Raw genomic sequence first — 17,824 nt, 5'->3', positions numbered from 1 at the left:
ATATAAAAAGGCATGGGGGCTGTCTTACAGATTTCACAGCAATCTAAGGGCACGAAATAAATCTTCCCTGTTTACTTCTTGGGAGGCGAACCAATGTGTTTTGCTTCATTGTAATCAAGTTAAAATTCAGATTTACAGAAAAAAACATAGGATCTTTACATTTTGGCAAGCATTCAGTGAAATTAGTGATAGCATTGTAGCAATTTGCATTTATTTTGGATTAGAATAGTATTTCAAGTAGTGAAATGACCATAACTTGATCACTTGTTTTTGTCTGAAGTAAACCATAATATGCTCTGGTTGCATTCTCCTATTGATTGTCAAAAGTTTTTGTTTCAGATTCTACTCTAAAGGAGATAATTTATAAGGAATAATAGTATGGAATGTGATTACCTATGAGAGATTGAGATTTGAGATTTATTAGATTTATATGCCGCCCTTCTCCCAAGGACTCAGGGCGGCGTACAACAATTAAAAGAAACACACAATACAAAAGTTAAAAAGAAATTAAATAGGATATCCCAAACCCAATTTAAATTGACAGTGACATTTTTTGAAAAAAAGAATTCAAATTCAAATTAGCAGTAATCAATACTTGATTTGTTTTGTTCAGGCCAGGCTGGCTTGCTGGAAAAGCCAACTTTTTAGGGCGCGTCGGAAGGACCGGAGGTCGGGATTATACGAAGCTCCGGGGGGAGCTCATTCCAGAGGGAAGGGGCTCCCACAGAGAAGGCTCTCCCCTGGGGGTCGCTAGCCGACACTGTCTGGCTGACGGCACCCTGAGGAGGCCAACTCTGTGGGGTCGCACTGGACGGTGGGAGGCTACCGGTGGCAGTAGGTGGTCTCGCAGGTATCCTGGGCCTAAGCCATGGAGCGCTTTAAAGGTCATAATTAGTACCTTGAATTGCACCCGGAAGACAACCAGCAACCAGTGCAGGCCGCCTAAAAGGGGTGTAAATGGGAGCACCTAGGTGCCCCCATGATAACCCGCGCAGCCGCATTCTGGACCAGTTGAAGCTTCCTGGGTGTCAAACTCGATTGCGTCACGTGACGTATCGTGATGTCTCACAGCGTTTTGCCCTTTGCAGAGCCAGGGTGGGTGGCCTGCACAGGATGCGTCTAGCCCACGGACCGCCAGTTTGACAGGCCTGACCTATAGTCTTTTGCTTTACAGGTGCCATTGTCATGGAACGACCAAACGTCAAATGGAATGATGTTGCTGGACTAGAAGGAGCAAAGGAAGCCCTTAAAGAAGCAGTAATATTGCCCATTAAATTTCCTCATCTTTTTACAGGTGAGAAGCAAGTGAATATGCAATCAGTGCCTTCTTGGTCCAATCCTCAGGTTTTTTTCAGATAGAGAGTACAACTGAGGTCATTTAGCTTTCATAAGAAAGATAGACGCAGTGTAAGTGCGGCAATATAGTTGAGAAATCTGTTCTCAAAGGAACAATAATAGTTATGGCTAAATGCAAGAATATGAGTATATGGAGTTACCTGATTGGATGTTTTTGGCTGACTTACGTTACATATCTCTGTGGAATTTTATTGCTATGTTAATGGAGTAAAAATCTCCATTTTTGTTCTATATTTGTTTTGTTCTTTATGCTAGTCACGTGCTTGAATAGACACTGCTAATTCTTGCACCAATGGCCAAGATTTGTACCTTTATTACTGATGAACTTGTTGGATACGGGAGCTTCCATCAAATACGTAGGACTAATGTAACGTAGAGCTCAGGGAAGTGAGACTTAAGGCTGGAAACATCTAGATTAGTATCTCCCAGTCAGCTTAATTAACTATATTTGGATATAAATGGGCTGAGCAGAGGCAATAGGTACTGGCTGGTGTTCCTTGAAGGGAAGAATAAAAGTGATAATATTTTTCATCATCTAAATATAACCTTACTCTGCCAAGAATTCTAACTACAAAGCTATTAATCTTATTCGTTAATAGAAGTTCATAAAAACACTCAACTGGTTTCAGTTTCACTGTAGAGAAGATTGCTCAACATAAAATTTGTGTAATTTTATTACACAAATAAATAATCCTTGATTTGTAACAGTTAATCCTTGGTAATACTTGATTTACAACAGTTCATTTAGTGCCATTCGAAGTTACAACGGTGACTTGTGAAAAAAGTGACTTATGACCATTTTCCACACAACCATTGCAGCATTCCCATGCTCATATCAGAGGTGGGTTCCTACCAGTTCTCACCAGTTCGGTAGAACCGGTCCGTCAAATCTACCGAACCGGTTAGAAGAGGTTCCCCAGTGGACCCAGAAAGCAGGCCACACCTACAGAAGAGGTCCAAAAATTTTTGAAACCCACCACTGCCCCCCCCACACACACACAGACAGACAGACAGACAGACTCACACAGAGAGAGGAAGGAAGGAAAAGGAAGGAAGGAAGGAAGGAAGAAGGAAGGAAGGAGGAAGGAAAAGTGTGAGAGAGAGAACACATGGCCGGCAAGCCACTCCTACCAGGTCACGGCCAGCATCCCATCTGCCTACTCGGTCAACTCCACGTCTCTCTTCCCACAAAGGAGACCACACTCACAGAGTAGGTTCAAAATTTTTTGAAACCCACCACTGGCTCATATGATGAATATTCAAATGCTTGGCAACTGATTCATATTTATGACGGTTGCAGTGGGATCATGTGATCCCTTTCTGCAACCTTCTGACAAGCAAAGTCAATGAGGAAGCCAGTTTCACTTAACAACTGTGGCAAGAAAGGTCATAAATGGGGCAAAACTCACGTTACAAACAACTCAACCTCAATCTGGTACTATTGAAATACATTAGATAATTAATTGCAGTATTTTAGTCAGTATGGCTAAGAGTGTGGGTCTAATGACAATTGGGGCAATTTCATTATTGTGATGAAGACATAATGTTCCAGGGTGAGGGTGTTTTAATACGATGTTAATCCCCCAAGTTTTGGGATTCTGTATTCCACTTCCAAGACATGTCTGTGGAATACAAGTAGCTTCTCCACTTTGTCCCTACGAGTCTCTATCTGGTGTTAGCTTTGGACAGAAAGAAATCCTGTTAAGGATGGTCACGTTTGTATGGATTGCAGGAACTCTCCCACAATGATCTCACCGGGGTTGAGTGCTGCGCAGAATTCCTGTGAGGACATAGCCAAGTGACATCAGCTTTATCCAATTCACAATGCAGCTCAACTTCCTTCTCTACAATTAAGTTCTGACCTGGAATTAAATAACAGTGCCACTATACTGACCAAGCTGTCCAGATTAAGCCTGCGCAATAATGGGGTGCAAAAGAGATTTTTTTTTTATTGTTAAATATTTTTGAGAAGTGTGTGACTGTAAAAGAGCTGAGGTGGCGCAGTGGTTAAATGCAGTACTGCAGGCTACTTCAGCTGACTGCAGTTCGGCTGTTCAAATCTCACCGGCTCAGGTTGACTCAGCCTTCCATCCTTCCGAGGTGGGTGAAATGAGGACCCGGATTGTTCTTGGGGGCGATATGCTGACTCTGTAAACCGCTTAGAGTGGGATGAAAGCCCTATAAAGCGGTATATAAGTCTAACTGCTATTGCTATTGCTTTGTGTGTGCTAAATTTGCATGCAATTTACTAGATTTTCAAAAACACAATGTATCATGTCACTCATTTATTTTTAGGGAAACGAACTCCCTGGAGAGGAATCCTTCTGTTTGGACCTCCAGGAACCGGGAAATCCTACTTGGCAAAAGCCGTTGCAACAGAAGCTAACAATTCTACATTCTTCTCTGTGTCATCTTCAGATCTTGTCTCAAAATGGCTGGGAGAGAGTGAAAAGTGAGTAGTAACCGAACAAACAATTTAAACATTTGAAATCTTCGACCCCAGAAATAAACTTAAATAGCCAACTGTTGCTTACTCTAAAATGTTCAAAATCGATCTAGAAATAATTACACTGTGGAGCAGGGTAGGCAAGCTGCCACTGATATCTGAGTAAAATTGCAATATTCTGGCATGAAGCTTTCTTTCTTCCCCCACCTCAATTTATTATATTCAATCTATGTCAGAATCCTATGAAATAGAAACTATGTGTATCTCTGGTTAATTTATTCTTATGAGGACTGATTCTATTATTCTCCATTGTTCTGTCATGTATCACAAATATCATTCACAGTAGCAAGACCCATTTTATAATAGTTACTATTTTTTAGAATTATTCAGTGACAGCTATATGTAAAGAACAAGAAAAAAAAGATTTATAATCTTGAATTTCTTACTGAGGGAAGTAAAACTCGAGTTTATAAAATATTTATATGCCTGTACAGTATAAAGATAATCTGATGGTTTTGAATCTTTCATGATGCCCATTGATGGGAAAATGCTAGGATCTAAGATAGCATTTTATCTTAAAATGAAAGAGGGGGAGGGGTGAATGCAGATTGGAAAAGCTAAATTAACTGATATATTTTTTGTCGTCTTACACTATTCAGTAAAACAATGTGCTACTTCTCTCAGCAATTTTCAATGCCTGACCAACATTGTCTAGATTTTGAGTCAAAACTAGCCATTGTTACAATTTTATTCTCTGCTGGAAGAGCAGATACCATCATCTTCTGCTCTCAGCAGCACTATTTTCAGAAAAACCATTCCATAGTATTTTCATCAAAATAAGCATTTTTGCTTTTAATTACTGGGCTCCATGTCCCCTCAACCACTCATTGTCCATATTTGATAAACAGGGGAATGAATTAAATGTAAATTTCATGCAATTTTTATGTAATCGAGAGATGACAAGGGAATAAAATGATGTTAAGGTGATTAAAGAATAAAGATAAACGAGTCAGAAGGAAAGATAGTCTTAAATATTTATCTTGTGGATTATTCCCCAAAACGTGTCCTTCACAATTATTTATTTAAGAAATGTTTAAGGCCATCCAATCCCTATAACAACTATTTTTCACAAATTATCTAACTCCTTTGCAGAAAGGATGTTTGCTCTAGTGATCATTAAAAGCTGTCCAAGAATTTATGACTTTACCATTTAATTTGTGAAAGTGTGTATGAAGCAATTGAATGAAAGTCATTTTTATCTGAAATGACTGATATCTTAACTAAAGCTAGATTAATTGCAGAAGCTTTGAAGGCCGCCTTATGCATGGTATGCATTTTACATTAACATTGTCTTGCTGCATCACTGCCTTTTCTTTAATATAATTTAAATTGCTTCCTAGGCTGGTGAAAAATCTATTCCAACTTGCCAGAGAAAATAAACCTTCAATTATCTTCATTGATGAAATCGATTCTTTGTGTGGTTCCCGAAGTGAAAATGAAAGTGAGGCAGCTCGGAGAATTAAAACAGAGTTTTTGGTTCAGATGCAAGGTAAGATTATTAAAGTAGTTGATTGCAGTACTTTAAAGCAGTGTTTTTCAACCTTTTTTGTGCAAAGGCACACTTTTTTCATGAAAAAATCACGAGGCACACCACCATTAGAAAATGTTAAAAAAAATTAACTCTGTGCCTATATTGACTATATAAAGTAATTTTCCCACGGCACACCTTACACTATGTCACGGCACACTATGTGCCACGGCACAGTGGTTGAAAAACACTGCTTTAAAGCATGAGTGTATATTACGCAATGGCTATAAAATACAATGGTGTTTAATGAAGCTACATGCATCAACGTATTTAATATAATATGTGGAGCTGAAAGTTTATGGTATATTTATTTCGTAACCTTTTTGCTATACATTCTACTAATGGGCCGTTTTTTAAATTCATTTGTTTTTTAGGAGTTGGAACAGACAATGAAGGGATTTTGGTTCTTGGAGCTACAATATCCCTTGGGTTCTAGATTCTGCTATAAGAAGGAGGTATTGACTTCTCTCTTACGGTTTGAGCCAGAATGGACTGGAAACTGATTTTACATCACAGTTAACGCATTTCCTTGTTTATGTAAACAGATTTTTTTTGACATCAGCATAAATGAGGTGTTATTTATCAATATCAAAAAAGGGCACCAGGGTAGTATAACGTTACATTCCTATAATAAATAGCATACCACTTTGACTTATATGCTGCTTCACAGTGCTTTACAGCCCTCTCTAAGCAGTTTATAGAGTCAGCCTATTGTCTTTTATTTAAAAATTTTATTTCCATTCCATTCTATACACACATGTTTACTGTGCATAACCGGGGCATATAACATTGAATAATAAACCAGCCCTCACTTATATAGAGAATGCCCTCTACAATACATGAGTCAGCCTATTGTCCTCAACAATCTGGGCTCTCATTTCACCCACCTCAGAAGGATGGAAAGCTGAGTCAACCTTCAGCTGATGAGAATCGAGCTGCTGGCAGTTGGCAGTAAACAGATGGATCCTGCAATACTGCATTCTAGTCATTGTGCCACCACAGTGCAGGGATGTAACTGGCAAATTTCTCTATTAAAACATTAGTTTTGAAAAAGGAAGCAGTGACTAATAGAAAACGAGGACTGAAGCTCAAACTTGGCAATACTGGAAATATTCTGCCTTAATTCTTATCCCCAGTTCTGGTTGCTGATCCAGGAATGTTATACCTCAAGGGACTCCTTAGATTTAGTTTTTTTATTTGCTGTCTTGTTTTGATAACTTGTTTAATTTAGATTAATAGAGGAGCGCGACCGTCATGTTCAGCATTTGAAATGTTTTTATTATGGGCCTGGATAAGTGTTAATATTTGTGGTTTTTCTTTAAAAAAAAGGTTTGAGAAGCGGATTTATATTCCCTTACCTGAATCACGCAAGAGCTTCAATGTTTAAGCTTCATCTTGGCACTACTAAAAATACCTTGTCTGAATCAGATTATCGGGAACTTGGAAAACGAACCGATGGCTATTCAGGGGCCGATGTTAGCGTCATAGTGCGTGATGCTCTAATGCAGCCAGTTAGGAAAGTTCAATCAGCGACGCATTTTAAGAAAGTGAGTAGCTGGATTTCTTTTCTTTTCTTGCCAAGAATAAAAAAAAAAATACTGCCTAAGGCAGTGTTTCTCAACCTTGGTGACTTTAAGCCCCGTGGACTTCAACTCCCAGAATTCCCCCAGCCAGCTCTGCTGGCTGGGGATTCTGGGTTGAAGTCCACAGGACTTAAAGTCGCCAAGGTTGAGAAACACTGGCCTAAGGGACCTGTTTTCTGATTCCATGTCTCTGAAATGCAGCATGAACTCAAGTTTTGCTCACCTCGGTCTAATTTTGGAGTGCTAGTGGTGGAAAGCAAACTCAGTCTCTATAAGTTCTGTTCTTGGAGCAGAAGGGTGAATGAAAGCAACAATTAGCTCATTATTAACTCCAATTTTTCCCCTAAAGTTTTCCTACAACTTCTTTTATAACCTTTTTTAAAATTTTTTTTTTTCAGTTTTAAGAATTAGGGCCTGTTTCTAAATCCCAGATCTCTTGGGAGGAACTGTTGGAGATGCTAGTGAGAGAGTTAAATATCACCCTGCCTTTCCCAATCTCTCCATCTACTACCCCTTCGTTCTTTTACTACTACTAAAGGGGTATGTTTGGTTTAGAAATATTAGTGTTTATTAGCTTTGGCAATGTACAATGGAATAGTACAAAGATGGCAGAGAAGTTTCTTAGATTGTTATATTGTGGTCTCATCTGATACTAATATATACCTGATTTACTCTGGGCTTAAACTGAAGTTTAATCAAAATATCCATTTGTGGAATGTTCCATTCTTAATAATTAATTTGTAATATATTGAGCGTTACAATATTACTAGCCCAAGTGTGGGAAAAATATCCAACTGATTCTTCCATTTCCAGCGTTGTTGTTTTTTTTTTGGGGGGGGGAGCTCCTCATTTTCCAATTATGACTTGAATGATATACCACCAATAAAACATATTGTACCAGTTTTCTCTAAGTATAACATTTGAGGTGTTCTTGATGTCATTTTCCCACTGAAATTGTTCCATCTCTGTAGCTATATTCACATTTTGTTTCTATTTAATATAAAAGACTTAACTGTTTCAGTTCAACTGAGTTTATGTAGTAGACTATACCTAACAGAAACTGCTAAATGTTCACTATTAAATATTCGGTATCAATTAGAAGATTTTCAAGTTCAATGAAATTCTGGACAGTCTCCCTCACTTTTCTTGTTGCAGTGCTGCTGACTTCAGAATATTGAAAATGACTGAATTTTCTGTAGCAAAAGACTTAAAAAGATCTTACTCTTACCCTATGAATAATAACGTAAAGTAAATAGACTATTGTCTCTCCACCAAGCAAATTTCTTATTTTTCAATTGTTCATAAAAGTAGAAATTCAGCGAGGAACCAAAAGTGATAAGTCTAGGTTTATTGTTTTTTTTTTTAACCAAATGTAAGAAAGCTTTTCAGTACTAGCCTTCTTTTTTCCAGGATTAAAGGGATATAATTCATTTTGAAGCCCATATGACACAATTGGCGTAATAGTAGTAGTTGTTGTTGTTGTTATATATAGTATAATAGTATTCTGTGTTCTAGTTGTTTTACTAATCAGGACAAATGTAATTTTTTTCATTAAATCTAATGAGTTTCATAATACGTTTCCAAACTTGGTAAATAATTGTTCTGGAATAGGGTTTAGTTTTTTGTCAGAGAGAGTTCATATATTTAATCTTTTTGGAAATAATGTTAAAGCTGCTTAGGCAAAGATGAAAAGTAATTTTTGTATTCATTTAGTTACTATTTTTGTCAAAGGAGATTTCTATATATTCAACTTTTTTAGCAGCAGGGTTAAAGCTGGTTAGATAAAGATGAAATGCCGTATCAGTTAACTGACCAATCCTTGTAATTGTATAAGCCTCTAAATATTTTCAGTCCTGACCTCAAAACTCTTGTTTCTTTCAAAGGTGAAAGGACCCTCGCTATCCGATCCCAATGTTCTAGTAGATCTCTTCACCCCATGTTCTCCAGGGGAGCCCAATGCCATCGAAATGACATGGATGGAGGTGCCAGGAGATAAACTTCTGGAACCTGTTGTTTGCATGGTTAGTGTTTATTTACTATGAATGTTTTGACTTTGGCCTGCTACAGCATCTTAGAAGAAAGATCACAGATTCAATCAGGGCCTACTTTCAGAAACCTCGAGTATCTTCTAAATCAGTGTTTCTCAACCTTGGCGACTTTAAGTCCTGTGAACTTCAACTCCCAGAATCCCCCAGCCAGCATAGCTGGCTGGGGAATTCTGGGAGTTGAAGTTCACAGGACTTAAAGTCGCCAAGGTTGAGAAACACTGTTCTAAATCCTTACGGACTGCAAAGCATGCCTAGCTCAGAACAAATGGAACCCCATGCCTACCCCAATACACCCGTCGCGGGCTGAGCTCCTCCCTCTTGTGTTGGGCATGTTCTTTTTGTTATATCTGAAAATCACAAAACGTTTGTGTGTATTTGTCATTCTGTATCAATCTATAAATCCTAATGGCTGCTATTTTAGCTCACAAACACCCTAGAGACAGAACTTCGAAGCTGGGTTCATTGTTGCTATTATTTTAATTATAACTCATGGCTGTAAACATAGTTAATAATCCTGCCTCCGTTTCCCTACCACAACAACATTTGAGCTGAGAGAGAGAGGGAGGGAGGGGGGAGGGATGGAGAGAGAGAGAGAGAGGGAGGATGAATGACCCAGAGTCACTCAGTTATCATGCCTAAAGTAGGTTAAGGTTTATTTAATTTGTATGCCGCCCTATTCCCGAGAGACTCAGGGCGTCGCACAATCCGAGAGGGAAGGGGGGGGGTTTTCAAAACAAAAAGACAAAACAATTTAAAATATACAACAGTCATAACCTCGAATGGGGCTGGGAATTTCAGCAGCCCCAGGCCTGCCGGAAGAGCCAGGTCTTAGTTGCTTTGCGGAAGGCCGGAATGATGGTAAGGGTCCGGATCTCCACGGGGAATCGTTCCAGAGGGCCGGAGCAGCCACAGAGAAGGCCCTCCCCCGAGGAGTTGCCAGCCGACATTGGTCAGCAGATGGAATTTGGAGGAGGCCTAATCTGTGGGATCTAATAGGTCTTTGGGAGGTAATTGGCAGGAAGCGGTCTCTCAGGTATCCAGGTCCGATCAGTGTCTATTTCTAGGCCAACACCTTTACCACTATATATTCAAGTCTTTGAAAATGCTAATAATTGAACTGAAAATCTTTTTTTACACAAATCAGGTATGGTACCAGATAAGGTTTTTTTAATTGTATAGTGTAATTTATGCTTAATGTTAAATTATTAAGCATTATTATAGTTAATAATTAAGAATTCTCTTAATTCCGAGTTAACCTTAAAACTTAAATGATTCGTGAATTTTTGCTATCATAAAGCTTCTAAAGATTGAATATGAAATATGGGATATAATAACGTAGGCCAAAGAAGATTAATAATTCAAGATTCTTACCCAAAGGTTAGATAACTGCATTGTTATTTAGAATTAGGTTACTTGCATAGCAACTCAACACAGTGATGTGAATTTGTAATAATCTCTTTGCAGATTATCCAATCTGCAAGCTAATTTTCAGTTTCTGTTGAAAATATTTGTTAAATGTAGCCCTCAGCCAATGAAAGATTTTCTACCTTTGGCTTATGGCATAAAAAGTTTTAGGATCCCAATTAAATTATGGCTTGATGTGTTGTATGAACGCAGTGATTTAATTTTCTCAAATAGATAAAAATGCATAAGTCATATGCAAAAGAAGTATATCTCGCTGATTTTTTTTACTTTTTCAACATATTTAAATATGTACAGATATTTGATTATTTCAAGAACAGCAATAAATAAAGAGGATATAATAAATATGTAAGAGCTCTGGTGGCGCAGTGGTTAGAATGCAGTATTGCAGGCTAATTCTGCTGACTGCCAGCAGTTCAATGCTTACCAGTTCAAGGTTGACCCAGCCTTCCAGCCTTACAAGGTTGATAAAATGAGGACCCAGAGTGTTGGGGGCAATATACTGACTGTGAGCTGCTTAGAGAGAGAGAGAGAGAGGGAGGGAGAGAGAGAGAGAGACAGAGAGAGAGGGAGAGAGAGAGAGATGTAAAGCATTGTGAAGGTCTTGTTAGTGCTATGTACCTTTTATATTTTGTAATCCGTTGTATAGCTAAATAAACATAAATGCAAAACCAAGTATTTTAGTGGGTTGCTATACTGGTAATCCTCGATTTATGACTGTAAAGGAGCCTGACCATCACGGTCATAATTCATGACGGTGGTAAACAAGATAACTAATCTGTCCAATTTGATTTTACAGCCTTTTTTTTAGTGATTAAGCAAATGCTGCAGTCATTAAGCAAACCAGTAGTTTGCTAGGGTGCAATTTTACTGAAAACAGGAAGTAATTACTCATTTTTGGCAAAACCATCATAAAACATAGTCATAGGACTGTGTAAACAGTCATAAATGCAGCTTGGTTTCCAAGAATCCAACGTTCAGTCACATCACCATTGTAACTGAATACAGGTCATAAGTATCCCCAGATGGGACCACTGTAACTTTAAATTGTCACTGTGCGACCAGTCGCAAGTGACTAATCATGCTTTTTCACATGATTGTATCCGTCATGAAATCAAAATGCATCATTATCTGTTCATTCATCTTAACACGGAAGAATAATTTCCTTGAACAGAAATTGAAGTTATTTACAATATGACCTCTTGACTTCTACAAAGGCCTGCAGTCATACTTTGGCAACTTCTAAGCAAGTAATAGTATGCCTCTCTCAAAAGCGGGAAAAGGAATGTGTTATTGCAATTTTAGTTACAAAAACATTATGCTTCGGTAGATGACAGGACTTGGAATGGAATGGAATTTATTATTTATATGCCGCCCTTCTCCGGGAGGACTCAGGGCGGCGAACAATTCAAAAGGGGAAAAAGGGGAACATAAAACGAAATACAAATAATAAAAATAAGCAACAGTCGCACAACCATACCAGTCGAGAGGGAGGGAACTCATCACCCCCAGGCCTGCAGGCAAAGCCAGGTTTTGACGGCTTTTCGGAAGGCCTGGAGAGAGGTGAGGGTCCGAATCCCTGCGGGGAGTTCATTTCAGAGGGCCACAGAGAAGGCCCTCCCCCAGGTAGTAGCCAGATGGCATTGGCTGGTAGATGGAACCCGGAGGAGGCCAACCCTGTGAGATCTAATGGGTCTGTGGGAGGTAATTGGCAGCAGGCGGTCTCTCAAGACTTGCCTGATTTTATCAGGCTTGTAAGTGGTTTAATACTTGGATGGAAGAACACTTGCAACTACCATGACTATAGGCTGTACCCTAGAAAAGCAGAAAGCAAGTTTCTGGTCTAATGTTGCTAAACAGCTGCCCACAAATTCTCTAGGCATCATTGTTGATTAAAGGAGACCTGCCTTTTGCAAAGGTTGGGTGAGTAGGAGCTGCCCTCTAGCAAAACAGCTCAGCTCTCTTAATAACTTGACCCAATTCTAGGGTTTAAATCTTGCTACAAGCAAACAAACACTATAACTTTAGATGCTACTTAGAAGATTTTTTTTTAAATCGTGGCCTGATTTGAGAAATGCTAGGATTTTTTTTCCCCTTCTATATGAAAACTTAAAGTTTCAACTTTAAAAAAAAAATAGTTTTAAGCATTTTATGTTACAAAACATTGAACTAAATCTAGACCGAAGCTGAGTTCATATAGTGTATTAGTTCAAAATCCGATTTGTGTTCCAGTTGCTTCACATATTACATGAATCCATCCAATTAATGTGTGTGTGTGTTATTTATCTCGATGCTTAAGCAATTATGACTTAGTATAATGTTCCAACTTAAAGGTAGTCCTTTTAAGATAGATCAATCTAATGTCCACTTGATTTCAGTGAACCAAAATATAACTAAGCTTTCAAATAAATTTTCTGGAACCTAATGGAAATGATAAATAATGGTTCTCATTGTATATACGAACATTAAGCATCTATTAAGACCATGGCACCAAGATAGGAACTGGGAGATCATCAGTACTTGCCCTGGCTTGGGCACAATACCAGTGGGATATCTTAGTCTAACCCAGTGATGGCGAACATATGGCACGCGTGTCACAGGTGGCACGCGGAGCCATTTGTCAGAGCACGCAAGCCGTTGCCCTGTCAGCTGGCCAGCACGCATGTACCCGCTGGCCAGCTGAGTTCACCCTTTTTTAAAGCCATTTTTCGCCCTCCCCAGGCTCCAGAGGCTTTATAGGAGCCTGGGGAGGTCCTCCCCCCCCCCCCCCGAGGCCCTCATGAGCTTCCCTGAAGTCTCCAGCGCAAAAAAAGCGCCCTACAGGGAAACCGGAAGTTCAGGAACAGACTTCTTGTTTGCTCAAAGGGTCGCTTTGACTGCTCCGGAGGCTTCAGGGAAGCCTCCTGAAGGTCCCTAAAGCCTTCGGAGCGCTCAAAACGACCCTCCGAGTAAACCGGAAGTGACTTCCAGTTTGCTCAGAGGATTGTTTTGACTGCTCCGGAGGCTTCAGGGAAGCCTCCTGAAGGTCCCTGAAGCCTCCGGAGGGCATCCGGAGGGGTGGGGAGGCTGTTTTCGCACTCCCTAGGCTCCTATAAAGCCTCTGGAGCCTGGGGAGAGTGAAAAAAGCATGCAAAAATGGGGGGGCCCGTGCCTGTAGTGCGTGCATGCGCACTGGGGGGCCGCCCATTGCATTATGGGTGCAGCACGCCCGCACACAGCCCCTCTGCGCTCCCCCCCACTTATGGCACGCAAGCCAAAAAAGGTTCACCATCGCTGGTCTAGTCACTCCCTCTCTAGGAGCAAGACACTAGGAAATGTCTTTTGAAAATGCTGCCAAAAAACCTTCCGGTGATTGCCGAGGGCCAAAGCCGTTTCGAAGAGACACCCTTCCCCAAAGAAAAACCATATAGAGCAGTGTTTCTCAACCTTGGCAACTTGAAAATGTCCGGACTTCAATTCCCAGAATTCCCCAGCCAGCGAATGCTGGCTGGGGAATTCTGCGAGTTGAAGTCCGGATATCTTCAAGTTGCCAAGGTTGAGAAACACTGATATAGAGAATTCAAGTAAAGAAGCATATGCAACATTTAATTTGGAGCAAGAGCTTTAAATACAGAGTACAAAATTAGCAGTACAAACACGTCCACCTGTTCTTTCTTTAGGACTCAACAGAGACTTTCTGAACTCTTTATCTACCTTCTGTTTCAAAGGCCTGAAAAAGTATTGCTGATCCACAGCAAGAAGATGGGCTATTTGATGTTTTTTTAAATTACAAAACACAGAATGTAATGTAATTTAATATACTGGTTGGAAGCATTCACAGGCGCATAATTTAATCTCCCAGGTGTGCCATTCGTTCCAGTAGCATCGCTTTTCAAAAGGCCAGATATTCAAAGTGGATTTTTGTATTTCTGTGCAGAGGCTGCAGATTTGAATCACCTTTGGGTTCCTAAGCTACCTGTCACATATCTTTGTCTCCCTTTCAATCAGCAGACCTGCAGGTGAAATGTCCTCCCTCATTGACACATAACAATCATCTCACCAACCAAAGGCCACCACCTCTCTTTTCAAAACTTGTTCAGAAAAAGAAAGCTGTTTTAAACAATGATGAAAAAGACCTTTTATTGCCAAAAGTTTTTTTTAACATACATATAATGTAATCCAAAGTATACCAATACATCTTAACAAACATTTTTGAGTATTCAATATATATCAATTCCTTTTGCCATGAAGCCTCTTCAATTTTTATTTGACCTTCTGCTTTCCATGCACCATATTCATTCATTCTTTTTGCTTGCAATCCTTTCTATACCATACAAACATATTACATTTCAGTGTTGCAGTTAATTAAAGTTCACAATAGCCTATGCTTTACAAACATTCTCCACCTTCCTCCCCCCCCCATATTTACCAATGTTTATTTTCCTTTCAATTTATGTTTAAAGAATCTTAAATCCCAATCTCTGAACTTCTCCTTTCCCTCTCTGCTGTTTATATATCTTTTCTTCCCAATCTTTTTAATAACTTTTTTTCTGTACTATTTGTCGTACCCTCTTCAGGATTTCCTTTTGTGTCCTCAGACTAGTTTTTCTTATTATATTTTCCCCCTGTAAACTCCTTTCTTTCTTTCTTTCATCGTGCTACCTGTTTGCACCATTCTTTTCCTTTCTTTTGTTTTCTTTATTGGGACATGCTTTTTTCTCTTCTTTGTGCCCCTCTTAAATCCAATGAGATCCTTTATCTCAGTGTTTCTCAACCTTGGTGACTTTAAGTCCTATGGACTTCAACTCCCAGAATCCCCCAGCCAGCAGCTTTATCTGCTTATTATTTCCCTCATTCTCTCTTGCTTTTGAAAATACTTTTTTTCATTGACTACAATGTATTTTGATTTCATCTTTTAAGAGGCCAACTTAAGCCACCAAGAGTGTGTGTGTTTATCTAGTCTCCCTAGAATTTACGTGGTAACTTCTTCACTTAACTTTGTTTGCAATAGAATTAACTATCCATAGTGAAATTATCCCGTCGTTATTTTATTTTCCTATAAATTTGCATTTTGAAACCTTTCTCCAGTTCGGAGTGTTTTTAAAATTCTGAGTTAAGGAAGAATGAAATCTACAATCCTTTGGGCTGCAACATACAAAGTAGTTAAAGCCTTGTGAAGTGTGAGCGCTGGTTGGAAATGTTTAGGTTGTATATAAGTAAGTACTTGAAAATAAACTACTTAAGGAAACCTTGCTTCTGAGTAGAGGCAGAGGGCTCTGCTGTTAAATTGTAATCAATGAAATCATTTTACAGCAATGCATTCCTTCTAAGAACAGATAATCCTTGATGTATGACCACCATTGACCCCAAAATTTCTGTTGCTAAGTGAGACACTTGTTAAGTGAATTTTGTCCTATTTTACTACCTTTCTTGCCACAGTTGTTAAGTGAATCACTGCAGTTGTTATATTAGTAACACGGTTAGTTTTCGACTTCAGAAAATAGTTCCGTCTAAAATTTCCGTGGCTAAGCAAGATAGTTGTTAAATTGAGTTTTGCTCCATTTTGTGACCTTTCTTGCCAGAGTTGTTAAGTGAATCACTGCAGTGTGTTAGTAACACTCACACAACAGTAAGTGAATCTGGCTTCCACGTTGATTTTGCTTGCCAGAAGGTTGCAAAAGGTGATCACATGACCCTGGGACACTGCAATCATCATACACATGAACCAGCTGCCCAGCATCTGAAGTCTCCAGACACGCTTCAAGGTGCTGGTTATTACCTATAAAGCCCTACATGGCCTAGGACCTGGATATCTCCGTGACTGCCTCTTGCAACATACATCCCAGCGCCCAATAAGATCGCACAGGGCGGGCCTTCTCCGGTACCGTCGGCTACGCAATGCCATCTGGCGGCTCCTCGGGGAGAGCCTTCTCTGTTGCTGCCCCGGCCCTTTGGAACGACCTACCCCCTGAGATCCGGACCCTCCCCACTCTCTCGGCCTTCCGGAAGTCTGTTAAGACCTGGCTCTTCCGGCAGGCCTGGGGCTGTTGATCTTGACTGAACTTCAGCCCCATTACAACTGAGTGCATGTTGTGTTTTCTGTTTTTAAGTCGTTCTGTCTTGTGTTTTAATCTTTTCTAATATTTTTTTTAATTGCTTTTATGTAAGCCGCCCGGAGTCCTTCGGATTGGGCAGCATACAAATCTATTAAAATTACAAAATTACAATTACAAAGTTTGATCACGTGACCATGGGGATGCGCAGTGGCTGCTAAGTGTGAAAAACAGTCATGCGTCACTTTTTTCAGTGCTAGCAATAGCAATAGCAGTTAGACTTATATACCGCTTCATAGGGCTTTCAGCCCTCTCTAAGCGGTTTACAGAGTCCGCATATCGCCCCCAACAACAATCTGGGTCCTCATTTCACCCACCTCGGAAGGATGGAAGGCTGAGTCAACCTGAGCCGGTGAGATTTGAACAGCCGAACTGCAGAACTCCAGCTGAAGTAGCCTGCAGTGCTGCATTTAACCACTGTGCCACCTCGGCTCTTCAAAATGGTCGAACCGTCACTCAAAGGAACAGTTGTAAGTCGAGGTTACCTGTACTGGTACTATAAAGCAGATGTGATATATTTCATGGTATCTTGTATTGTTAAATTTCCAATAATGTTTGCTAGATTTTTGATTTTGTGGTCATTATTTGAATGATTGGGAGGGAAAGGGTTAGAAGTTTTACAGGTTTCTTCGTTTTTTTTTATAGCTTCTTTTGCTTCCTTCTCCCATGCTGTCACTCACGTAATTGTGGTGTGTGTGCTATCTATGTGAATATGTGTTGGAGAAATGTGCAGCTCTTAACTCTCCTTTCGTTTATGCACAGGCCGACATGCTGAGGTCACTTGCCAACACGAAACCAACAGTAAATGAGCAGGACCTGGAAAAACTAAAGAAGTTCACAGAAGATTTTGGACAGGAAGGCTAATCCAAACAGCTCTCTAATCCTATTATTTCTTGATTCGGCATTATTGCCTCTATGTTTGCCAATAAATAGATTGCTCATTCCTTCTTTTGCATATGAACTAAAGAGCCTCTTGCAAAGATCTTCGGGCTTATGTATATCACTTTCCAAAAATATCTATTAAATGTCATTTACTGCGAGCACGATAATAGAACTTGGCAAAAAAAAAAAGGACAAATGTGGTATATATATATATACATTTGACAGCCCCTTTGGAGAATTTGTCAGTAAGAATAATATATGCTACCCCTAGTCAGAAATATTTATAAGCTCCTATTGGTCTAAAAATACTTTTTTTAAAAACTGAATTCTATTTGGTTGTCAAGTGTTGGTTTTTATAATCAGTGAATTTGCTTGCAAAAACAAATGTTCTCTCTTGAATTATCATC

General features: G+C 39.5%; 1 protein-coding gene across 1 annotated transcript; it reads left to right on the top strand.

The window, feature by feature from the left end:
• Positions 1 to 1,152: 1,152 nt before the first annotated feature.
• LOC116512376 (vacuolar protein sorting-associated protein 4B-like) lies at positions 1,153 to 17,606 on the top strand (the record flags this gene model as incomplete). The annotated part of the gene is given in 9 exon segments (XM_032222842.1): positions 1,153 to 1,294; positions 3,652 to 3,808; positions 5,203 to 5,351; positions 5,765 to 5,803; positions 5,806 to 5,845; positions 6,720 to 6,752; positions 6,754 to 6,937; positions 8,857 to 8,994; positions 17,298 to 17,606. Coding segments are annotated over 9 exon segments (984 nt in total), but the record flags the coding sequence as incomplete, so codon positions are not given.
• Positions 17,607 to 17,824: the final 218 nt, after the last annotated feature.

This window comes from Thamnophis elegans, chromosome 8, assembly GCF_009769535.1.
Source record: "Thamnophis elegans isolate rThaEle1 chromosome 8, rThaEle1.pri, whole genome shotgun sequence".
NCBI lineage: Eukaryota > Metazoa > Chordata > Lepidosauria > Squamata > Colubridae > Thamnophis > Thamnophis elegans.
Note: the sequence above shows the minus strand (reverse complement) of the source record. Positions and strands in the feature narration are given on the sequence as shown.